This window comes from Pseudorasbora parva, chromosome 4 (genome assembly GCF_024679245.1).
Source record: "Pseudorasbora parva isolate DD20220531a chromosome 4, ASM2467924v1, whole genome shotgun sequence".
Lineage (NCBI taxonomy): Eukaryota > Metazoa > Chordata > Actinopteri > Cypriniformes > Gobionidae > Pseudorasbora > Pseudorasbora parva.
This window is the reverse complement of record NC_090175.1, coordinates 25153158-25179215: the sequence shown is the minus strand read 5'-3', so window position 1 is coordinate 25179215 and position 26058 is coordinate 25153158. Positions and strand designations below refer to the sequence as shown.

The window sequence follows — 26058 nt, the reverse complement described above, 5'->3', positions numbered from 1 at the left end:
TTTTCCTTATTGTTACTTGTTGCATTTAGTTAAGGTTTATACATGATGAAACAGTTCAATATACATATTTTCATTACTACGGCCAGCGGCCAGTTTGTTACATTTCAAATGGTTTTTAAATCAAGCCCAAACTATGCAAAAGTGGAAGACCTTCCAACGCACTCAGTGGCTCTCACTCACTCGTTTTCAGTCTATCCATCAAGTGGGCTATATTAGTGGAGCAATGTACTGAGTGAATGTGGTTCTAGGGGGCGATTTCGAAAACAGCCACCAGAGCGGACTCAGCAGCATAGCTCAGCGGGCGCTTGTGGGGTCCTGACATCAATCGCGCGCGTTCAGATGACGTATGTGTTTCAACAGCTGATTGAAACAGGTCGCAGTTTACCAAAACAGGCTCAACATTAACCTACTGAAATATATATATTACATCGTCTTTTGTGATTTATTTTCGTTTCTACATCAAGACATTTTCAGAATGGCTTAATTTGGTGAGTGTCGGTGGTTATTGTCGTCTTTCAGTAAGGACAGGAAAGTATTATTTGTTTTTGCCAAGTCAGTGCTCAGGCATTTGTGTGTATTTGCTTTGTTTCGATTCCCTGAGTTAGCCGCTTAGCTGGTTATGTTATCGATAACGACAGATAAATTAAATGTTTAATTATAAACAATGTGTGTAATTTCTTTTTCAGGTGTTATTGTGTCGTGCTACTAGTTGTTTTAATACATTGCTACTCTTTGTTTTAGCAAAGCTAGCTAGCAGAGTAGTTAGCAGGTAGCTTTATCATAATGACAGCTTCAGAGAAACCCTTATTATGTTGTGTGTCGAATGTGAGCGCATACGTTGCCGCATTCTTTCTAGAATACTCTGTCTAGGTAAATAACACAACGAATACACACTTGTTATAGCTATGTAATTAATGTCGTTCTACCAAATAAAGAAAACTAAGACAAATTAAATATTTTTAGCAATTGGAATTTCCCATTAAATATAAGCGGATTTGTCGTTTTTAGGTGTGCTATGTGCATACTAAGGAGCAATTTAATTTTACTTTAGTTCTTTAAATAATTCATATATATATATATATATATATATATATATATATATATATATATATATATATATATATATATATATATAAAATATCTTTCTTGATCATAATGTGTATTTTGAGTTTATTTTCTTTAAACATGACATTTATAACAGTACAATTTTGCCAGGAATAGAAATAACAGGATTATTAATCAATCAATCAACTTTATTTATATAGGGCTTTTACAATGACTATTGTTTACAAAAAGCTTTACAGTGTTAAACAGGACAATATTGCTACTAAATTTTATTTGGTTGTACAGTCGTTCTGGAGAAAATAGTGATGTTATCAGCAGTATTATAGTTTATAGAATTAAATAAGACTAACCTAATTAATTAATTGTATTTGTATATTTAGTTGAACAACTTGGATCATAATTTTAGTGTCCCCAAATGAGCAAGCCAAGCCAAAGGCTACAGTGGCACACATATTGAATTATAAACATTATGGAAAGTTTTTTCTTACAGAAGTTTGGGGATAAATTCCTTTTTTTCAAAATATGTTGCAATAAACAAAATTTCACACACAGTAAGTGGGTAATTTTTTCTTCAAAGTGGTGACAAATGGAGCATTGGGAGAAATACTGTCATTAAAACTCAAGTTTATAATTTACTGGGTAATCATTTGGATAGAAAACTGTGTCAAACAAGCCCAAATTATTTTCATCTGATGTCACTGAATGTATTTTCTGAAAACCATACAAAGTCAAGTAAAGCAACCCTGAGTTCTATTTTATTTATTTGAAATGATACTACACATGAAAATATGTGGTCAATGAATAGATTTAGAGTTGTCAAAATTAGGATAGGAGCATAAAGGATCTTTAGGGCTAGGCATGATTACTAATAAGTGGAGAAAATCAGGAATTGCTCTGAGAATAATAACACTCTCTTGGGGTAAAACCATTCTTCCATCTACATTTACAGCTCCTTTGGCTTACCTCACTTTTCCTGTGGTGCAATACAATCCAACCATGGATAAGATTTTGGAGGCGCTGGTGAGCTCCTCCCATCCTCTCACTGTCAAACGGGCTATTGTGAAAAAAGTGATGGAGGCTGCAGAAAAGGAAGTGACAGAGGAGCAGTGCCAGGCCTTGTACCATCTCACCACCCGCTTTATTCTTCTCGGTGAGGATGCTTTTCAGCGACAGGTTGGTCTCCAAGTGCAAGAAGCATATGCACGCTACCATCGCGATGAGTTTGCCCGCTTCTTCAGCAAGGAATACGTGCTTGGTCTCCTTCAGCAGGGCTACGGCTCTTTGGAGCACAGAGACCCTGCCATCTTGGACTTCCTTCACGGTTCTCTCCGACTGCTCATCAGCTGCCCGGCTGTGTTAGAGTTGGCACCACTGCTACAGACGGAGGTCCTACGCATCATCTGTGAACGGCCAGAACCAGCAACCTGTGCCAAGCTGGCCACCATACTGACGGACTTCCCTCAGTGCGTCCCACGAGAGAAGGCAGGAGTCCTTTTCTGTCAGCAGCTTGTGCGCACCTTTGCGTACTTCCACTCCCCTGCCACTGAAGAGCGGGAGTTGCGGGAGTATGTGACCCAAGTGACCAGGGTGAGTGCATTGCTGCAGGGCATCTGGAAGGCTGAGCCGGCCACGCTGTTACCATCACTGCAGGAGGTGTTTGCCATCATCTCATCCACAGGTCAGTAATCTCTGATTCCTCTCATGAGGATTTGTTAAGTTAAGGGAATAGTTAATCCAAATATCTAAATTATTTTAGTATTTGCTCACCCAAATGTCATTCTAACTTTTATTTAGTGGAACTTAAAAGGAGAACAAATGGTAGCCCTTTTATATGCAATTAGAATGAATGGAGATGGAGCTTTAAAGAGGATTTGAAAGCTCCATACAAATAGACATATAGACATGCGGGTGAGTAAATGATGATTTTTTTGCGTGAAATAATCATTTAAGAGACAGTGATAAGTTATAGTCAAGAAGGTCAAGGTAAAATATGCATTCTTTTTTCCTCCATTTTCTTCTCTTTTTTAAATGATAAAAGTGTAACAATTAAATAATTGATTTTAATAATAAAACAATCCAAGCACACTTGCAATAAAAGATTAAAAACATTTTTTTACCCGCATGTCATGTGACCATTAATCAACATTAGAGAACAATAAACATGTGAATGTCTTGGTTATCAAAATATCAGGTTTATCTCAATTAAATCTCAATTTTATTTCAAAATTTTAGATTATTTTTTAAGTGAAAGGGGTTCGCAGACAAAAAAGTTACAGAAATCCACGACAGTATATATATATAATATATATATATATATATATATATATATATATATATATATATATATATATATATATATATATATATATATATATATATAAATATCACTTTTTAATCATACCTTATTGACTACATATGTGTAGGTAATTGGCATGTACTATTTACTATTGTAGCATTTACTATTCTTTCAGGAGTTTTTTGTAGTTGTTCTGAAATATGGTATAGTTTGTTGCAATAATTTGCATTTCGAAACAATGATTGAAAGGGGGACTGGAAGTTTTTTAAAAGCACAAGTAAAATAAGACTATTTTTGGTGTAACACGTTTTAGAAACCTAAGTGAACCTTTGAAAAATAAATAGATATAGGATATTAACATTTAAAACATCCTAAACATGGTATGTACATCAAAAAAATGAAATCCTATTCAATGGTCCCTCCATGTGTTTATCATTTCAGATCCTTCGTTTGAACCTTCCATTGCTTTAGCAAGCCTGGTTCAACACATCCCTCTGCAAATGATCACAGTCCTAATCAAAAGCCTCACCACTGACCAGAATGTTAAAGATGCCAGTATGACACAAGCGCTCTGCAGGTCAGACTCTGTGTGTGTGTTGTGTAAAGCTTGTGAATAGTGCTTTTGTGTCTGTTTAAAAGACTAAGCCCTTGATCCAACTGCCATCATGTTGTTTTCTCTACTACTTTTGCACTTTGTGGTAATTACATTTGTGCAATTCATTTGGAAAGAGTGTAGTGTCCGTAATGGCTTAAATGATTTTAAATGAGTAGTGGTTGTTTTGTTGTTGTTTTTCCCAGGGTTGAATATTGCCAGTTTCCATTCTGTGATGCTGTTATGGTTATGTAAGGTTTTAATGTTGCCTGCCCTGACCCTGTTTTCTCTATATATATTTTTATTTAGGATGATTGACTGGTTGTCCTGGCCTCTAGCCAATCATGTGGACACCTGGGTCATTGCTTTACTGAAGGGACTTGCCGCTGTTCAAAAGTTTACCATTCTCATAGATGTCACACTACTCAAAATTGAACAGGTTTGTGTGTATAGATGTATATATATGTAAAGAATATGAAACACATTTTTTATAAGGTATTAGGAGATTGATTAAACCAGAGTTTGATTTGTCTGAGGACATGAACCATTTTTTCATTGATACCTAATTTGTTTGTTTGCAGGTCTTTAATCGTCTGTGGTATCCCATTGTGAGGCAGGGAGCTCTGGTGGTTCTTTCACACATGCTGCTTAGTTTCCAGCATTCTCCTGAAGCCTTCCACTTAGTAAGGCCCCCATAAACTAGAACTCAACAAAACATTGCTCACTGTAAGCTAAGAAGTGAGATTTACCCGTTTATATGGACTCAAAGATTACTATGTAATAGATTACTTTTATTCTTCAAGAACATGGTTATTATATAATGTATTAATAAATATTTGATTTGTTGAATTTTATTTTCTGTTAATATTGCATCAAATGAGTTAGAACAATGTAAATGTTTGTAGTGCTTTTAAAGAGAAGTTGTTTTAGTATATTTTTTTGTATGAATTTTAATACATTTCAATGTGATATGAATTATATTACCCTTCTCATTTATACCAGGTGGTCCCTCATATAGTCCCGCTTGTGAAGTCTTTAAAGAGTGATGGCCTCTCCAACAGTAAAACCTTCTTGCTGAAGTTCGCAGAACTCATCCACTGCATGATGTACCAATATTCTGGCTTCCCAGACCTCTATGACAGCATTCTTGAATCCATTAAAGTAAGATATAGAATCTCTGGTTTAATCTCTCATGAACTATCTTATGTAAAACAAAAGACATGTAATATCTTACAATGTCTTACCATGTATTATTGCTAAAATTATTTAAAGGAAGTGTATGTAAGATTGTGGCCAAAACTGGTAATGCAATCACTTTCAAATGACTGTAGAGCGGTGTATCCCCTCCTCCTGACTCAAGGTTGCCAGATAGGCTGCAGGATCCAGCAGGAGCGTTTGTAGCTGCAGCTGTGGTAACTAGAGCAAAGCTGGCAACTCTGATGCAGAAACACTGTAACAACAACTTTTAAATGACAATATCCTGGCCGGACTACTGTTGTCAGTGATATAAGTATTTGAAATTAACTTGATTTCTTAATGTCTAGTGACACATCAGGGCCATTTTATGATTAATTGAAATAAATTTCTTACATACAGTTCCTTTAACATTTTGTACTTGCGTGTTATAACATATTTTATGCAGTTTGGTTAGATACGTTTTTTTACGTTTTGAAAGTTTTAAAATCTGTTTTAAAAATGAAAATAACTGTTTTCAATGTTTAATATATTTTGAAATGTAATTTATTACTGTAATAGCAAAGCTGAATTTTTAGCATCATTACTCAAGTCTTTAGTGTCACATGATCCTTCAGAAATTATTTTAATATGATGATTTGATGCTGAAGAAACATTTGTTAAATATTTTTTGTCAAAATGAAGATTTTTTTTTGGATTATTTAATAGAAAGTTTGAAAGAACGGCACTTATTTAAATTAGAAATATTTTGTAACCTTATTAATGTACTGTATTTTTAACATTTTAATGCATCCTTTCTGAATAAATGTATTAACTTGAAAAGATGCAATCTTTTGGGCTGTACTGAATTTCTATGCTTCATCTATTATATATCCAACTCTGTTTCTGCTGTAGGACCTGCCTAAACCTAGTGAGGAGAAGATCAAATTTGTTCTGAACCAAAGTGCCTGGACCTCTCAGTCAAATTCATTTGCCTCAGGCCTGCTCAAGATCACCGGAAAATCAGAAACGGGGAAGACGGGACTTTTAAATCTGGGCAACACATGCTACATGAACAGCATACTCCAAATTTTATTTATGGCTACAGAGTAAGAATATCTATTGCATATTATCTGATCTCTATATCAACTGTTTTACAGTAATTGATCCAACTGTAATTAACATTCTCCCTATGCAATTACCAGTACATGTAATTATCAGTTTTTAATGATATCATGTAAACACAATTATATAATGCACAATAAAATAACCCTAAAGCATTTAAATGTCTATTATATATATATATTCTATATATATATATATATATATATATATATATATATATATATATATATATATATATATATATATATACTTTTTTTTCCCTTCAAATTCAAGGTATTCCTCAACTCTAACAGTCTCTCCTTTAAAGTTTCAGGCGACATGTTATGTCTCTGCATTTGAATGGAAGCAACAGCCTCATGAAAAAGCTCCAGCTTCTATTTGCCTTTTTGGCCCACACACAGGTTGGTTTTCTGTCTATCTGTGTCAAAACATTGCAGCACTCAGCACTGCTGGGTAGGTGTGCTTTCTGTTTCTTAAATGAGAATATTAAGAATACCTGCTAGTGAATATGTTTCATTTTATATGCCCGCCAGAGAGCCGCATATTCACCAAGGAGTTTTTTGGAGGTTTCTCGGCCACCATGGTTTACAGCAGGATCCCAGCAAGACTGCTCAGAATATTTGCGCTTTCTTTTGGACAGGTAAACTCAGACAATGGCAACATAATCCTTTCTCATAACTAAAAGAAAAATATATAGGTATTCCTGCTAATTTTATATTTATGAGTTACTCTAGGCATACAGTTTTGTTGTAAATGCAAATGCTTAACGCACAATTGAGCAGATTTTAAAAAGTTTCTCAAAACAAAGAAAGGGCTGTTTAACACATTCAGTGTGACATTAAAACTGCTTTATTGTCTTACATGATTCCCGAAGAATGACCAAAACAACCTGAACTTTTACAAGACCCCCAGCAGGAATCAGTGTTCAATACATGTACAAATACACTTAGACACATGCATAAAAAAAATCCCACACAGTGTCCGAATCCACATCTGAGTATACAAGAGATTGATCCAAGTCTTTTTTGATCACTGCCAAGCTCTGTATTGTTTCACTTCACACTCCCTACTGCTTTACTTCACATGTGCATGCATTTTAAATACTGGTACTTTTTACTGAATTACTGAAAAAAAGGTGAACAAATAATGTATACTTCCAAAATGTGACATTAATAAATTGTCTATTTCTGAGAAGCTAGGGCTGGGCGATATGACCAAAATCTTATCGTGATACAAGTCTTCTCATGTCTCGATAACAATATATATCACCATATATAGTACCTTTTCTGTAAATTCTATAAATTTAATAGTTTATATATATATGGAACACATACAAAGGAGGACTATTTCTTTGTTTACATTTAAAAGTATATACTCAAAAATGTAATGTGATTATTTGTATCCCTTAATTTAGAAGTGTTTGAAAAGATGTATTGACAAATGCTGATTTATCCAATAATGAAACAAATCATGATGAATGAGACATTGACTCCATTCAAATTATTCCATTTTCACGAGCCTCTGTTATATGGAATGCCGCGGGCAAAAGCCAGTTCGTTTTACTCTTTGTGGGTGATTTTTAGCACCTGACATAGGACTGGACTTTTCGAATAGCAATCGAAAACCGAAATCCAGAACCTCTATGGACGTAATTTTCCCATGTCAGTTATTTCAGTTTTTAATCCTGTTAAAACTTTCTTCTTAAAAACATACCACAGCACATGTAGTCACATGAGTCCGTCCCTTCCAGTCAGCGGAATGGAATCTGTGTTGCCAGATTGAAAAAAAAAAATCCAAGTATTGTACCAGAAGCTCAAAGATTGTATTTGTAAAAAAAATGATCAAACATACAGTTACTATTTATCTAGACCAACAACTTTTTTTTCTCTCTCTGCCTTCCTTTTCGTCTCTCTTCTGTCTTCACCTTCCTTTTCAGCAATCATTTCATTCTACTTCCAACCTCGTGGAGAGAATGACTCTCTCACGAACACCTACTGTAACTATCTGAAGTTGTTAATTGATAATGTTTGTTAAAGACATCAATGTGCATTATTTCAGCTCATATTTACTTATAATACTCATAACTCAAATATAATTATAATAAAAATATAATGGGCTACTAATATTTATTATATTATAGCCTAGTACTGTAGGCTACTGCAGATGCCATTTATCGCGAAGCTAGTTACAGACCTCAGATTGGAAATGTTTTAGTTTTTTTACTCCAGTATTATTATTTTTTTAATATCACAGGTAAAATACGGGAGATTTACGTGAAAATACTAAAACGGACGGCGGGAAAGAAGGGTAAAATACGGGACTTTCCCGGCCAAAACAGGATACTTGACAGGTATGCTAGTGGCACCTATTCGAATAAAAAAAATACAGCATATTTTGCAAACTGATCACAAATACAGTCTCAACAGGTAAAGGTAGGGTACTTTAAATACATATTAGGAATACGTTTAGCTGTTTTGGTATCTGTCATGCGAGTAAGCAACTGAGTAGCTAACACTCGGTTAGGGCTGGGCGATAAAACGATCACAATATAATTTTCTTCGATAAAACGATAACGATATAGTTCGATAAATTCTCGATATAATGGTTACGCGCTATGCGTAATGCTGCGCATGCGCATTGCAGACCGGGCTTCTGGGTGCTGCATGTGCTGTTGTTTACAGTCACAGTGACTGACAGGCTTGAGGATCGGAGTGAAGCGGAGCGAGAAAAATGAGCAATAGTGAAGAAGACTCAGCGCTCACGACCAGCTCGGAGGACAGATATCGTTGACAAGTTAGTTCGCTCAACTTCAGTGGTTTGGAGATATTTTGGCGATCCCATCTAACATAAACAGAGCGACGTGCGTGGACGGCTCATCATAGGTTCACCACGCGAAATTTAATTATTAAATGATCGTGCTTTTTCGAAGTTCTTCCATATAACATTGAGCCCAACACAGCGGTAAATCTACATTAACTACATTCATGCACAGGCTTATCACCATGTTAGCTGTAGTGACTGACAAGCTAACGTTACCAAACTATAATCACTAAAACATCGGACTTGTACATCGCTATCATAATTGTTTGTCTATGGTGATGTATTAATGACTCAGCATCGCATGTATCAAAAGATAAATAGTTTCATCCGATGTTTCAAATGAATAAAATAGACAGCGCTTACTGAGATCCACAAATACTGAACTTTGCTCTCTCCCTCCTCTCGCGACCAGCCCACTGTCGGTGAGGTGTGTGTCAGTCAGTGAGGTGTGTGTGTGTGTGTTTGTGTGTGATAGAGAGATGCATGGTGGACCAATCCACTGTGAGACTCAACTTAAAACGCATTTTTTGCCCGTTTGCGCTTTTTTTGTTTTACTACTTACACAATTAAGTATATATAATGATATTATTGGGAGAGTAAAAAAATGCTGGCCACAGTTAAGATTTTAATAAATAAATCTACATCAGTTTTAATAAATTGTTCACCTGTTTGGGAAGTGTTTGTCTTGTTTTGACAATAAAGTTAACAGTCTCTTTTCTACATCTTTCACTCAGGAGCAAAAATATGCCTTTAAACTTTAAAGAAATAAATATTTTACATTTATCATTATATTTATCGATATCAACTGATATGTAAAATTATATTGTGATAATTTTTTGGGGCCATATCGCCCAGCCCTACACTCAGTCTAGAACGAAGAGCGTCTCGCTTATTATAAACCAATGCGCCACACAGCATACCCATGTAAAAAAAAGTCACCGCTCGCCACTGCTTTGAAGGTGTTCATCTGTTAACTACAAATAAATATGAGATTTATCATGATTGATTGGCAACCCTAAAAACTATTTGATAATGATAATAATGTGTTTCCTTATTTACAATATTAGGGGGAGTTCAAGTATTTCATGGTCTCTATAAAGTTTTGTTCCATCTTGTTTGATATTAAGGTTGCATGAGGAAGAGAAGACTATCTCGGCCCTTCAGGTGACCAGCCCAAAACCTGAACCTGCAACCACTTCTGCTGAAACTCTTCACAGTGCTGTAAGTCAGCCAGTCGCTGATGTGCCATCACACCCAGATCCTGTAGTAGCCGAGGGAGATGGTCGCACTCTAGTGGAGCGTATGTTTGGTGGTAGACTCTCTACAGCCATCCGTTGCCTGCAGTGCCACAGCCTATCAGAAAAAGAGGAGCCTTTTACAGACCTCTCTCTTGCCTTCTGCCCCTCAATGTCACAGCCACACGGTCCCAGTGATGACCACAAAAGCTCCTCTGCTGTGGGACCCTGCCAAGGCGCAGTGAATGGAGGCAGTGAATCCTCGGAAGGCTCAGTAAAAGAAGGTTCAGGAACCAAGGTGGAGATGCCCGTGCTGGAGCCCACGCTGTCTGTGACTGATTTAGTGGACTATTTTCTGGCTCCAGAAATCCTGGAGAACGATAACTGCTACTTCTGTGAGCGCTGTGCCTCGCTGCAGAGGGCCGAGAAGGTCATGCGTGTGGTGGCGTCACCCGAGTACCTCATTCTGACTCTGCTGCGCTTCTCATATGATGCCACCTGCCACGTGCGTCGCAAGATCCTGGACAACGTGGGCATTCCGCTGCACATGTGCCTGCCTCTACGCCAACTTGGTAGCTCTGCTTCATCATCTTCCTCAACTGCAGTTGCATCTTCCTCATCTGACTCCCCCGAGAGCGGTGAGAATCTAGCTAAAAAGCTCAAGCCTTCTCAGAAAGAGGAGGGGATGACGGAAAGCAGAACAACAAGCACGAAAAATGATTCGGAGATGCTATCAGTGCCGTATGTTTTGAGTTCTGTTGTAATGCATTCTGGAATGTCCTCTGAGAGTGGTCACTACTACTCGTATGGAAGGAATGTGTGTAGCACTGATGGTTATATTGCTCACCCAAGTGCTAAGACCCTGGAAAGCTCCAGCCTATCAGAGGGCTCGACAGCCACACAGGAGGACATAGGGTGCGTTGACCACAAGTCAACGGACTGGTTCTTGTTTAATGACAGCCGAGTGACTTTTACAAACTTTCAATCATTGCAGAATGTCACCAGTCGCTTCCCTAAGGACACAGCCTATGTCCTGATCTATAGGAAACAAGAGGTCAGTGGACAATCAAACAATTCAGGGCCAGTCGTAAATGGATCAAAACTTAGTGGAGAGCCACCCCTGCAGAAAGAGCTGATGGATGCTATTACCAAAGACAACAAACTCTTCCTACAGGTGAGAAGATTGTACGTTATCAGTAGTGCTTTTGAAAAATAGATGATTAAATAGTCACTCACTAACATTTGATTTACACACACACACACGCATATATATATATATATATATATATATATATAATATATATACATACATACATATACATATACACGTATATATATATACACTTTAAGGTTACCCCACATGGCATTTTTAGAATTATTCATTTTAAACTGTTGTTGAAAATGTTTTTCAAAAGAATATGAAATCTTTTCCTTAGAGACTCTTATTAGAGTTAGAATTAGAGTTTAACCTGGAGCATGGATTTAACCCTTCATTTCCATTTCCCTCCAGGAGCAGGAGCTGAATGCTAGAGCTCGGGCTCTCCAGGCAACATCTGCTTCTTGTTCATTTCGACCCAATGGTTCTGATGACAACGAGCCCCCTGGCAGCTGTGGACCCTCGGGTGGGGGTGGGGGAGGGGGCTTCAATACCATCAGCAGACTCGTCTTCTAAGAAAGAGACACAGACATACCCCTAGGAGCACCGGACAGTCCCACTGACAACATCAGTCCTAATTGCCCACATTCTGGATAAATGTGCCACTTCAGAACAGATGTCTTAATTTTTCTGGTTTGCATGCTTTTTCCCTCATCGACTTGTTCATTTGAAGTTAAATGAAGCACTTTTCAGTACTATAAGTCAGAAATGGGTATGCAATAAATTTGTACAGAATACAGTAATAATTTTGGTCTCATCCTGGAATCTTAATCGTTTCATTTTCTAAAAAGAAATTATTAGGCAGAGAATGGTTTTAAAAATGAAAGCAAATATTTTTGGACCATAATATACAGTGAACTATACTTGCATGAATATTTTTAATTGGAAGTTTTTCAACTTCTGGTTTAAGTATTATAGTTATAACTGTTTTGTTAATTATTTAATTACTATTAAGTTATTTTATTCATTCAGGGAATACTTTTTTTGATTTAACTTTTTAAATGTTTAAGCTTTTTGGGAATTTTATGTGCCTTTCAATTCTTCAGATTTAACAGATTTATTGGACTGAGCATACAAAAACACCTTGCTCTTGCTGTACAGTGTTAATATGAAATGATTGTTTTTGCTCTATAGTAAAGACTCATCATTGAATATTGTCTTAATTTTATTATCTAAAATACACACATGGTTAAAATTGATCACTGTCACATTCTGTGTCATTCACTGGTTAAAACATTTAAGAAGATTGTATGTCTCTTACAGAGGAGGTAAAAAAGAAGAAAACTGAGCTTTATACAAAATTTTAAAAAAAGAAGCAAAAAAAGATTTTAGAACAAAGAATAAAAATGACTCTTTACACTATTATCATTAACTAAAACCATTAAAAATGTCATTACTTGAAATAAGATAACAATTATTAAAAATTAAAATATTTGACAAAAATAACTAAATACTAACTTTTAAATTGAAAAAGTATAAAAATTAAATAATTCAAAATATTAATAAACACTGTAATAGTATGTCAATGATACTAAAAAGCAGCAATTAAATCAAGTGTTACCCTTATGAATGTGAAATGGGAAGTTGCTCTGGTGTGAAATATCTGTTTTTACTATCAAAGCATGAGACCTTTGTTTAGACACCTTGTGGCTATCAATCCGTAAGTCCACCCCCAACCTCCCAGTGTCCTCTGTTTGAACCACTGTGCTCCTGCATGTCTTTTGGTGAACCCTGACACAATGCTCCATTCTTGACCACAATGTCCAGTTAAAATCAGTACGGTGTAGTCCTGGAGCATTAACTGACCGGACACTTAAAGGTAGTGTTTGAAAGCCCCTTCTTTCAGAGCGCTCTATAAAGCCACGCCTCCTCCAAAACACATTGATGTGCACAAACAGAGGAGAGTCTGCAAAGCGTCACGAGAGACAGTGATAAATTACCTCATGTCTCAAAGCACGTAACTTTACAATAATAATGAACATCAATGAATTAAAGAGCTCTGACTTGGGCCACATATCTGCTGCAGATTAATTTCATCGTTATGTTGCCATATGCACAATTCTGAGGACGGCTTAAATAGAGTGTCATGGGTTGCCATCTCTTAATAACGGTAATTAGGACAACCAGCATTAGCTGGTTGTTTTGGTTCAGGAGGAACTGTAAAAGATGGCTGCTGTTTGTTTCTGTCTGTCTACAATTCTGCATAGCACCATGAAACATGCTGATGGCATGTGATGTCTGAGCGGGAGTATGGATATACATAGGTTGACAAGAAGGTAGGACATCCTATCATTGCATTCGTACCAAATGCAATTTTAAAGGTGCTGTATGTAAGAATGACAGCTAGTGGTTGAAATGGGTACTGCAGTCCAAATTCAAAAAAAATTTGCCCCACCCGGTCCTCCTCAGAGTTGTGAAAATGGAAGGCGAGGAGACTTGCACACTGTAATTTGAGTTGATTTATCGAGGTTTTAATGTGCTTATACAGTCAGAGATTTTTAGATTAATGCTGCTTTTTAGGTTGGGTAAAGCCTGAAATCTCTGACCCAGTTTGTTTATTGGCTTCCATGGCAAAAAAAATACGCTGTTTTCAGCCAACTGGCAAGTATCAAAATACTATATTGGGTGAACTGGCAATGTATGGTATCGCACAGATCAAAACAAAAACATACATTCCGACACGGAACACAAAAGTAAAATAACTGCATTGTTTTTCCGAGAAAATATGTGAACTTATATGAACACGCCATGTTTCCTAAATATCCGCAAACTTATTATGGTATGTTTATGCATTAGTAGGCTACAGTCAAATACTTACAGTGCCTTTAAACAAACATTTTTTGGTCCTAAGACCAAGTAGACCAAATGTAGGCCTACGTTTTTTTATTTTTTATTTATTTAGACCACTTCTATCATTGATTGCTATCAGGATGTGAAGAGCGTTTCAAGCAGTATAACAAAAGTGTTTATGAAAAACATTGCCGTGGCTGTGGTGAAGCGCTTTTTCTGTAGATGGAGAACTAATACATGTAAAAAAGTAATCCTTGTGGTTTTCAGATGAGGGCACCTTTAGCTCTTCAATCTCCCCCAGAGCTATTAGCTTTATAACATGGGCACTGCAGCGTTTCACCACTCACACAGTCTTTGGTTCGTTGGTAAAATCAATGTCTTTCATTATTTAACAACTGAGACCTACACATTTCATCTACATTTCAGGCCCCTCCCACTAACAATCTACTCTGACAACGAAATTTGTGGAATGGTAAATATATTTGGTTACATATTGTTAAAATAATATTGGCTTATAATTTTGTAATAATATTTTAATAACAATTTGAATGGGTTTTTTCATTTGTAAAAAAATTAAGAAAACAACCAAGGTGTTGATTATAAATTACGCTATAGACAGATACTGAATATAAATTATCAAATATAACTGAGTTGCATATTGCCATCATAAAGTGAATTCACAACTTTTTTTGGCTTCTTCCTTGTGTGTTTTATAACCTTTTTTACGGGTCATTTAAATGACAGACCTTTAGGCTACATTTTTGTAATTTAATTTGGTGAGAGAATTTCTGATGAAAATAAATTGTAAACAGCACATTAGTCTCACCATTAACATATAATTCATTGTATTAAAATAATGCAGGATTTTTTTCTAAATAAGGCATTTTTTGCACTATAACTTGACAAGAGCACTTGTATTATATATTTTCTATTTCTTGTAAGACGTCTAAAACGTTCACTAAAAACAAAATAAACAAAATTCCATAATTGTATAATATGTATATCCTGTTTCTGAATGTAAAGCTACTTTGAAACAATCTGTATTGTATAAATATATGTTATAAATAGGCCTATATAAATAAATGTTTAAACTGAGTGTAGGCCTCCTGGAATGTCCGTGCAAATTTTCACTTTAATCCACAACCTGAAATCATATGATGAAAGATTATAGGATAATAAACGGACTAAATCAATCCTTCGCACTGAGCTGCAAATTACAGGCAAAAAGATTCAGAGATAACTGAGTAAGGCGTTTAGCATTACAATAACATTCCAAACATGCCAATCCCACAAACATGACTGAAACTCATTATATCGCAAGTAATTGATAAGGCATTATAAGCTTGAGAAGGACTATTATACGATTTCAGCTGTACAAATTATTTATATCAAACACACATTTCTGCCATTTGTCATTTATGTGCATATAATAATAATAATAATAATAATAATAATAATAATAATAATAATAATAATAATAATAATAATAATAATAATAATAATAACATTATTATTATTATTATTATTATTATTATTATTATTATTATTATTATTATTATTATTATTATTATTATTATTATTATTATATAAACTGGCTAAAAACCGAGCAAAATAAACCTGACATTTTGGTTAGTAAAGCCATAGACTGCATAAGACGTTTAATTCGGTTCTTTCGAACAGTTCGTTTAAAGAGTCACTTCAAAAACAAAATCGATTCTTTTACGTCCTAGCTGACGTTATTACGTCATCATGTGTTGAATATTAAATGCTGGGAATTCTAATATAGCCAAATGTAGTCATTGCTGGCTATTACATTATTACATTTCTAATTGGGCTTTATTAATATCGCTGCAGCCTGATGCAGCTCAGAAATATAAAGTAATTTAAGCATTCACATTAAAAACGGCTACAAACTATAGTTTACATCTATCTATCTATCTATCTATCTATCTATCTATCTATCTATCTATCTATCTATCTATCTATCTATCTATCTATCTATCTATCTATCTATCTATCTATCTATCTATCTATCTTATCTATCTATCTATAGTTTTATTTGTAATGAATTTCGGTTCAATGAGTCAGCCATTGTTTTTCTATAATAGAATAATAGAATAATAGAAACATTCATTAGCCTACTTTTTTTGAATAGCAGTGAATTACTCAATAACGCTCGAAACGATTCAGTCCATTGTTTTTACAAATTCTTCAGAGCGAGTTTGTGAACCGGTTCAATAGAATCGTTAAAAGATTAGAATCAAAACAACTTTACTTTATCATTCTTAACACGAACTCAAGATTTATTTGGGACATGCGTAAGAGATTTGTTTACACCGATTCTTTGTAATACGAGCACCGTCTCAGTGTTTTCCCTCTGACGGGGCAACACTCCAAGACTACATTTCCCATGATGTAATGTTCTTTATTCTCTGTCTTGAGCGACTTCTCCCTGCCTCCATAGGCCAGAGGAGGTTGAGTTTAGGGAAAGTATCGACGTTTATGCTTGTCAATCAGCAAGGAGCTGTGGGGAGTGAAACTGGAGGGAAGGTCGACGATCGGGGAGGATTTCTACTTCAAAAAGCACTCGAGTGCGAATGCGACCATAATGTTTTGGAAAAACAAGGAAAAACTCTATATATTTTCAAGGAAACTGTTTTGTTTTACTTTGAGATAAGGCAATCAAGCAAAGCTTTCACTACGCCGAACTTGGCGAGTATCACTCGCTGCCTCGTTGCATTTCAAATCGGGAAAAAAGAAAACAGCGGATTACCGACAAAGTGTGTAAACTAACAGGGGGCTCAGCTACAGACGGATATTGTGTTTAAACACACTGTGCTTGATTTATTCCTCTCGCCAGAGGAGAGGACTTCATCCAGAAGAGTTTGTAAGATCCGACCGTGTCGCTGTCGGGAAGCTTTTCCCGTGTGGACGTGCTGGAAACCAGGAGTGACGGTATTCATGTTGGTTTAATACACGTACTGAAAACACCTCGGCGCAACTTCAACTTCATATTTTGGGACTTTGCTTTGATATGTTGCAGGTTGAAACACGAAACTTAAAGCGCGTATTTTCCGGGAAGGTTGCAAGAAAATGAGCGGAGGAGATGTGGTGCACTCGGGGTGGCTCAGAAAGTCTCCACCTGAAAAAAAGTTAAGGCGTTATGTAAGTAATGTTTTAATCTTATTCAAATGTACTGGAAGTGTTGTAACCGCAGAACTGTGAAAGCAAAATGTATGCAAATTTTGTAGCGCTTTCCAACAACCGCAGTTCAATCAGTGCTCGCTATTTGTCGGTTGAGGATTTTTCTTTCTAAAATGCTGACGATTCAACAAGTTTAAAACTTCAGTTCCTCAAAAATAAATCGAGTGTGTCAACGCTGTTTTCGACAGCTGTATTTATGGCGTCTTGATTGGTGATGTATAGGACACACCTACCGGTGTTAGAAGATAACATTAGTTTTATTTATTAAAGTTAATTACTTATTTTTTCTAAAATAAGTTTTGATTAGTACACTCTGTGACTAACACATGCCAGCCTTGCAGAAAATGCACATTTTCTATATAGAGAGGGTCGCCCCCTCATGGGTGGCGCCATGTTTATATCACGTGACATAATTGACCATTCTTGGGTAAGAATAACAACAATAAAAATCACACGCATACTTTATGTATACTTTTAGCTAGTGCTTGGGGTTTAAACAAAATTACATATAAAAAGTTCCAGGTGTGAAGAGAACCCATGTTAGACACAGCAACTGCCATTTAAAATGCCTCTGTCCAAGCAGACTGCATGGGACTGGGAACTCGTGGTAGGAGGGTGCAGCAATTACTTAGCCTTAAATAACGTGCAAAATTGTTGGAATTGAAATCAGGCATGTCCATAACAACTGGATGTGCAGTATGAGATGAAGAAGTATAGCCAAAAAGGAACAAAACAAAATATAAACACAACCTACCAAGCTTCATTCATCCATAGTTCAGTATAAGTCCAAAGCCTCTGCTACAGTTGGGAATGGATGCGAGCTAGATAAGCGTAAACCTATGTGACGCTTATTGTTTTAATGGAATGTGGCTTGACCTGCGTACACCACCATTGTATGTCCAAATCTAAACAAGTTTATGTGGCAATTGTTTGCAGCATTCTTTTATGCAACTGACTCTCTAAATAATGCATGTATGGTGTACCCAAATTGTTTGCAGTACGCATGTATCTTTTGAAATCATATGGCAACTTTTAAGCGCGGTTCAAGCCAAAAGGTATTGTTGACATGCATCAAGGTTGCAAGAAACAATGCTGGTTCGGATAGATGACACTAATATTCATAGTTTTCATTTTGATTGTAACAATTAAACTGCTTGCACCAATGGTCATTTCACTGATTCCTGACTCCTTGATCTTGTGTGTTTTGCATCTTTTAGTTTAGTATTAAATACATTGTCACATTCCATTTCAAGGATGTTTATAGAATATGTATTTTTCACCAAATCATATGAAATGCCTTTGTTTGCTGCTACTTTAGTTGCCAAGACAACTGAAGAACACTTAACTCTCCATTCTGTCTGCATTGGATGAGTCAATGCATTTAGTGATTCACACGTTGTATGTGTACCATGGGGTCTTCCCTTCCTCTTAGTGGTAATATACACCAATAATCTGTAATGAAATCACTCACTTACAGCTCTGCCTGCTATCGAGCTCCAACCAAACATGTTAGAAATCTCCTCCAGGCTCATGTGATGCTCTTTTTTATCGGATTCCTTTAATCTAGCGGAGCTCTGCTAAGAACATTGCTATTGAATTCATGTTTTACCTCATTGTACGATCAGCAACACAGTTTAGACTCGAACAGCAAAGCGATTTGCAAAAAGTGGGATTTCTGGCATATTTTGCCATTGTTTAGAAGGAACTTTCCAATAACAACTAATGCATTTGTCCTTGTAGCTAATGCATGAAAATGCGAAGGCTTGAGGAGACAGGGTGTGATTTCACATGCTTTGAGATTCCAGAGTAAACGGTAGTCAGTTGAATGTGATGAACAATGTTTCATGGCTCCAAATCTAATTAAAATGATTTCTGAGCTCATCCACACAATGCTATAATAAGATTAGATCCAAGCAAGAACAAGTGCTTTGTTGTACCACAGCATGTTCTCAGAAATCATTTTTAGATTTGCTTTTGCTTGAGAGGCATTTAAGCAAAGTGATGGTGGGCAAAAGCCTTTTCCACAGTTTGCATTGCGCAAATTAGTTGATTGGTCGGTTTTTAGGTTAAGATAACAGAAACTTCATTCTTTCCTGTTGCAGCAAGTTTACAGTCTGGGTTTACTGAAGTGCTGTCCTCAATATTAGTCTTCAGTCTTATCCTGTTTTCTGGTTCAAGAAAGCTGGAGACTGTGGAGTGGTCTCACTGTATCACATCTGGTGCTTTGAAAGTGGCTGATTAAGACCAGACTGTTTTTATTGGAGTCGAGTGGCTAATAACTAAAATGCTTTTTTTTTTAGAGGAGCCCCATGCCAGGTGTACAGGCCTATTAGATATTGTATATGTTTTTAAGCAGTTATACTACTTTTATCAACATGAGCTCTAATTTAAGATGCATATCCAAAAGTTTTGAGCTTTGATTGCATTGGACAGCGCTGGGAAACTTCAGATGACCCTGCAATTTTTATCTGCTTCAGATGTCCTACAATGTTTTCTTGTCATTTGTAGACAAAAAAAAAAGTTTTAATAATAATATTTCAGTATATTACTGATTTACTGTATTTTTGATCAAATAAATACAAGATGCTTATTTAAAGGTGTCATGAACTGGCTTTTTAAAAAATCTTATACTGTTGTCTGAGGTCAACTAATGTCGTTTGTGTGGTTTTTACATTAAAAAAAAAACATCATAACTAATAAGTAATAGGCTATTTTCTACACTGGTTTTGAGGCTGTCTCCTGAACGCTGGGTTTTGATTGGCGTGCCGCACTGGAGACTTGGAAGTAAACGCCCACAGCTAGGATTGGATAAGATTTGCATATTTAATGAGCTTCAGCTCCTGTTATATCTATGCCCCTGTCAGTTCAGTTCACATGAGGGAGAGGTTGTTTTGACAGCGGCAACCGGACTGATTCAAGTGCGTCTTTATCAAACAAACTCAATGATTTATTTCTCATCCACCTGCGATTGATTGGACTATTATTTTTGTATTAGTCCGCATGATTGTTTAATATAAGCGCAAACCGCGTGCACACACACACGCACGTGCGCGCGCCCCTCAAATGTCAAGTCGAGAGAGAATAGCGCCGAACAAGAAAGGAATATTATGAGATTCATCTGCCTGCTGACAAATTTTTCTGGATATTTTTTCTGGAAATTTTTCTGGGCCTATAAAAGCTTTTCTTTGACTAACAAGGACGTTTTCAGCTCTGAAACTTACAGGATATTCTTATATTACCATGACCTTTTATATGTCAAAAGCTCAAGGGAAAGTTGATTTCTCAATTCACCACCCCTTTAAAGGGTTAGTTCACCCAAAAATAAAAATTACCCCATGATTTACTCACCCTCAGGCCATCCTAGCTATATATGACATTCTTTTTTATTTTTTATAAATCTTGCCTATCCAAAAATTCTGAATTGTAATACGTGTCTTTCAAAATCCATTGGCATTGTGTATTAACTCTAATTCTGCGTTGCCATATAGGCAGTGTCTAAATTGAGTCTTTGAAGATTTTCACTGCAGAAACAGCAGAAAAGACATGCAACCTGCTGCCTCAAAACAGGATACACTCTGTTATATCATAATTACAATGATCGCTATTATTTGCATTTCATCCAGCTGGAAATTTGAATGCTTTGAACACATTATGGAATCATGACAGTTGAGATTGCACAACATCATTATCTGAATGACCTGAGGTTGTGTCTAGCTTCTGACAATACGTTTTTGGATTTAATATTTTAAATCATATCATTGTTAAGGCTAAAAGAAAACAGCAGATCAGAATGTATTCATTGCACATGCTCTGGATCCTCTAGTGCTCCAAAGCTTTTAGTGGCATAGGGTCAAAAGTCTGATGTGTTTTTGACGGTTTGGCAGCAGTTCAAGAGCAGAGCAGATCATTTGATTCCACTGTTTGTAGGGAATGCTCTTGACAGCTCAAAGTGCACAGTGCTTTACTAAGGGTCTTCTCAGACAGGTAACTAGCTAGTATAGCAGTATTATATTAAAAGGGGATACCGTGTAAATAGTTTTTTTTAGGCCTGTCCACATGAGACATCTGACTGGTGGCATCAGAAGATCATAAGCTATTACTTCCCACAATAGCCCCACCATATTGCTCAAACTGGACTATAACGTCAGTTGAAAATGTCCCTGTGGGCTAATTTTTTTTTAAGTGTCTTAGCATTTTCCATTTGACCTCATCCTGTAAACTTCTTTTGTAAACTTCTTCTTTTGCACCCTTCTCGTAATGCTTGGAGTGGCTTATTGTGAAACCGCCAGATGAAGTTGGGAACACATACAGCATGGCACAGTAATGTGGAAATTCACATTGAAGTCTAGTATTAATACTCACTTCTGCTATAGTGAGACCATTTCATCTTATCGTTCATGTGATTTCTCACTTAGAGTTCATGCTTATAGAGCTGTGCAATCAATTAAAATAGATTTATGAAATTGATTTTGCTTTCCAATAATCGCTCCGATAATAGAGATAAACAGTTATTGTGCCTCATTCCGTTCCTTTCCTTTACAGCGGTGTACTTCCGCTTCACTGTAAAAGCCCAAACTTAATGTGCAAATCAGTAAAATCATGTAACGTGACTTTCGTAAACCAGGACATGCTTTGCGAATAAAAAGTTATTAATAGGATGAAAGAGAACTTGTGCTATTCCTTAGGTGGCTGTCTTTGTGCACGTGTAAGCTTCGAGTTTGTGACTAAACAGTCAAATGCATGCTAAATTATGTCAAAAATGCTGGGCTTGGCAAGTGTTCTCAGACACCAATTTGATCTTAAGAGTCTTAAGTGAACATAAACAGTTAGGAGAAAATAGAATATAAATCAGTATATTGGATCTGTGTATTTGGTATTAAGGTAACGTATTGTTTGTAATTTGCAATTTTTTTATTGTATGATTGAATGTTTACTTCTAATACTTTTTTAGGCCTTTTTTTCAACTTGCATTAACCTAGTAATCTTCTGTGGTATTGAAATTGGTATAGAAAATTGTGATTGGTATCAAATATTTAGATATCATAGCAACCTTATTTCCAGCAAATATATACTTGCTATAGACAAATAAATAATTAATTTAAGGTTTTGGCTCATAATCGTGTTAAATAATTGTGATTACAATATTGACCCAAAAATGTGATTATGGTTCTTGCAATAATTTAGCAGTCCCACTTGCTTATTCGGGGCTCAAATTTCAGTGCAGGATATGTGAAAACGAATAAATGGCAGATGCATTTAGACTAAAAGTAAAAATAAAATGCAAAAACTAAAATTAGTCATATAAAACAGGTGTATTTTGGCATCACACCATTATAATGTACAGTAAAAAGTGGATATTCATTGTGAGATTTACGATAGATTTCATTAAACGGTTATTACAATTATTTGTGTTTTTAAAGATTTACATGATCTAATATGTGTAAAAAAAACAGCTGGAATTAGCTTGTGCAGTTTTTACATATAGCCAATTAAATTTCAAATAATTCAGTATTGGATTGGACTGATGTGAATAAATAATATCAATAATTTAAAAAAACCCCAAGCTTTTCAGTTATATCTTGCCCAAATTTCCTGTTTCAATAAGAAATGTCCACACAGGACAGACAACTATGCAGAAAACTACTATGACAGTGGCACTGATTGATTGAAATTTGCTTCAGTTACAACAACGTGCACGTTTATGTTTGCTGTTGATTTTTCAGTTCTGCTTTGCGGTAGATTATTTCTGAGATTGTGAAATTATTGTTTATGGTTGGTAGCACACAGCAGCTTTCCACAGTGCAATAAGTGTCAAGGAAGATTGAGAGGTTGGAGCAAAACAGGGAAAGAGAGCCAGAGGGAAAACTGCAGAAATCTAGTGACTTGTGCAGCTCAATCTATCTCATCAAGGACACACTCCACCCTTTTGCTTTAATGCAACTCAGCAAGCCAGTTGGTGCTCTAAGCATTTACAAAGCAAGCCATTACCCATGCCATGCAATAGCTGCTTTCACTCACTGCCTCCAAGCATGCAGTTGCATTTTAAAAGCTTGCTGCGCTAAATTCAGTGGGGTGCACAAGAGGAACAGAAAAATATTTTTTTACTTGGTGGTTGAATTATTTCTTTTAGTCGGGATTTATTAAATCTGCTTAGGTGGGGGAAACATAATCGTGCAACTTTTTTGCTGAAACAAACATGAACAGAGCAGAAACAAACAGTGTTTGTGGCTGTTGTTATCGGCTTAGCTAGGTGCTGGTGCAGACATTTTTCCTCATTTGTTCTCTCTCTCCCTCTCCCCCTCTACCCTCCCCCTCTTTATGCCGGTCTCCCTCCCACCCACCCGACTGGTCATTTGTGTCCAGAGTAGTTGTGTCAGGGCTGAGAGGGGCCCTGATAATGGATTGCCTCTGCTATCAATTATTAACTGTAACAAATAAGAAAAAACCTTTTGCAATATTAATGTGCTCCACTTCTACCCAATATAGCTTTTCAATAGTGATGGACCAAAATGAAAACTCTTGGCTGAAACTGAAAATTCTGGACACACTGGGCTGAAAACCAAACCTGAAAATGCTAATTTAGAATTAGCCTTTGTTCTGAATGCCTCGCAATACTTTCTTAGTTTCTTTGACTCTATTATTCTGAAGAAGGGGAAAAAAAACAGAATATTATTATATGAGCATTGAACATACTTTTCATTGTCAAAGATATGGTAGATTATTAACAGAAGCTTCTCTGACTTCTGTCACATGATGAGAGATGATTCCTCTTCTGGTGAATTGCATGAGATGTCACGTTAAATAGCTTAACAGCAAACAAATATTATTTATTATTGTTAATAACCAAGAGGGTTGACTGTCAAAATGTGTCATGGGAACTGCAAATACAAGCTAGTCTACATAACAAGTCTACATAATCTGACAGCAAAAAGTATTTTCCCCCATTGATAATCATTCACTCTAGTTGTGTATTCTGAGGTCAACTTTTTGCAAGTTATATTGAAATTATTTAATTATAGAAGAAATGCCCAAAGTTGGCCTGTGATGACCTTTTGTGTGGCTTACCATTCCATATCACCGGAACAAAATCCATCAAACATCTGTGTTTGCCAACAGTATTTGTTTATTGAGGTATTTGTTTAGTCAGGTACTATTTTATCAAACCTTTTCCCACATGCACACTGCTTTTCCTCTTAAGATTTTGTTATTGGCTGTTAAAGTAGCCGTTTTTGTTAGCAATTAAAGCAACAACAAAAAAAGGCAATTTCTGTGGTCTTAGTGTTTTGGTTGAGGTATTTTGTGGTTTTAAACCCTAGTATTCAAACAAACTCTGCTTTGTCTGATTTAAATGTAATATTGTCAGAAAGCGTCATCAGAATAAAGTTGTTATAATGCCGCAGTTGCGTTAAAATCTCTGGCCAATCCTATCATTACCTGTCACAATTATAATCTGTATCACTGGTGCTTTTGCTACACTCCAGGTTATCAGCAATTTCTAGCAAAAAAGAAAAAAGAAAAAAAAGGGCTTATGTAAACATTGATTTAGTAAAGTGAATTTCAGTCATTTCAAGGTCTTGGCATATAAAAACCAAGCACATCTTTTAGTAATAATAGCTGTCATTGTCTGAATGGTTTTTAGAGAGGATATAATTAATTTTTTTCATGAAATAGCCAGAGAACAAATATGTTTGTCTGCACAGCCGGGGAGTGTCTAATAATAATAAAAATGGTTATTTCAAATTGTTACCACTCATTTAACCTCTAACTAACACATAAAAACACCCTTAGTCTTCTTACTATTGACTGTCCTACTTGTGTGGAAAACAAAATGTAAGTTGGCATTTTGGTATAATACTTGCTATTTTACTGCTTATTACTGCCTATATATTTAAGAGTCAAACATAGAAAATATTTCTTTAGAGACCTAATGGAAAACAGCCGGCATGATGCAGACATCTCAGGATACGTACGATCATGTAGCTGCATTCAAAGTAATCAGTGCAGGGCTTTTTTGCAGGCGATTTCTAGTGCTTAGGTGTATGCAGATTCGCACAAAAGCATTACATTAGCATCGGATAAGCATTTGTTGCTCGGTTGATTTGATTTTATTGGCAGGATGGTGTGTGTTTTAGGATTCCAGTGGTGAGGGAAGAGGCCTCAGCTGTCGTAACTCATTCACACAGTCTGCTCTCTAGAGGGCCTCCAAAGGCTGCCTCTGTCTGGGAGCAGGGAAGGGGACCTGCCCCCTTTAAACATCACACACACACACACACACACACACACACACACACACACACACACACACACACACACACACAACCATACATAGTATCTCCCTTTACTCTACGACCTTTCTATTTTTGCTGGGAAGCTCAAAGTTTATTATTCACCAGGGTTCCATCAGTTTGATCCAGAGCACAGAACTTTATATTCAGGCTATTTACATTCCTTATTGGTGGGAAAGTATTCTGGAAACAGTCACATTTTAATTTTCCTGTTGTTGTTACATGACTAAGCCACTTTCATAGTAAGGCTGTATGATTTTGACAAACATTATAATTTATTTTGAAATAACCATAAAATCATAATTTACAAATAATGT

At 36.1% G+C, this 26058-nt stretch overlaps 2 protein-coding genes across 6 annotated transcripts in view; both read left to right on the top strand.

Moving 5' to 3' along the window:
* The first annotated feature begins 302 nt into the window (after positions 1-302).
* usp38 (ubiquitin specific peptidase 38) lies at positions 303-12614 on the top strand. Its single transcript, XM_067441385.1, has 11 exons — positions 303-488; positions 2015-2743; positions 3803-3938; positions 4263-4392; positions 4535-4636; positions 4956-5114; positions 6042-6235; positions 6559-6652; positions 6785-6891; positions 10199-11480; positions 11817-12614. The coding sequence occupies exons 2-11, from the start codon at positions 2062-2064 to the stop codon at positions 11976-11978; spliced, it is 3048 nt and encodes a 1015-aa protein (XP_067297486.1). The 5' UTR covers positions 303-488; positions 2015-2061; the 3' UTR covers positions 11979-12614.
* A 3998-nt stretch (positions 12615-16612) lies between these two features.
* The window catches only part of gab1 (GRB2-associated binding protein 1), a 91413-nt gene continuing 81967 nt past the window's right edge, over positions 16613-26058 (top strand). Inside the window, exons 1-2 of one of the 5 annotated variants that reach the window (XM_067441384.1) lie at positions 16613-17207; positions 17296-17417. In XM_067441384.1, coding sequence (XP_067297485.1) covers positions 17346-17417 — 72 coding nt within the window. In that variant the 5' untranslated portion in view covers positions 16613-17207; positions 17296-17345. The remainder of the gene's footprint in view (positions 17208-17295; positions 17418-26058) is intronic. The other 4 variants (XM_067441376.1, XM_067441379.1, XM_067441375.1 and 1 more) reach the window with 4 other exon arrangements.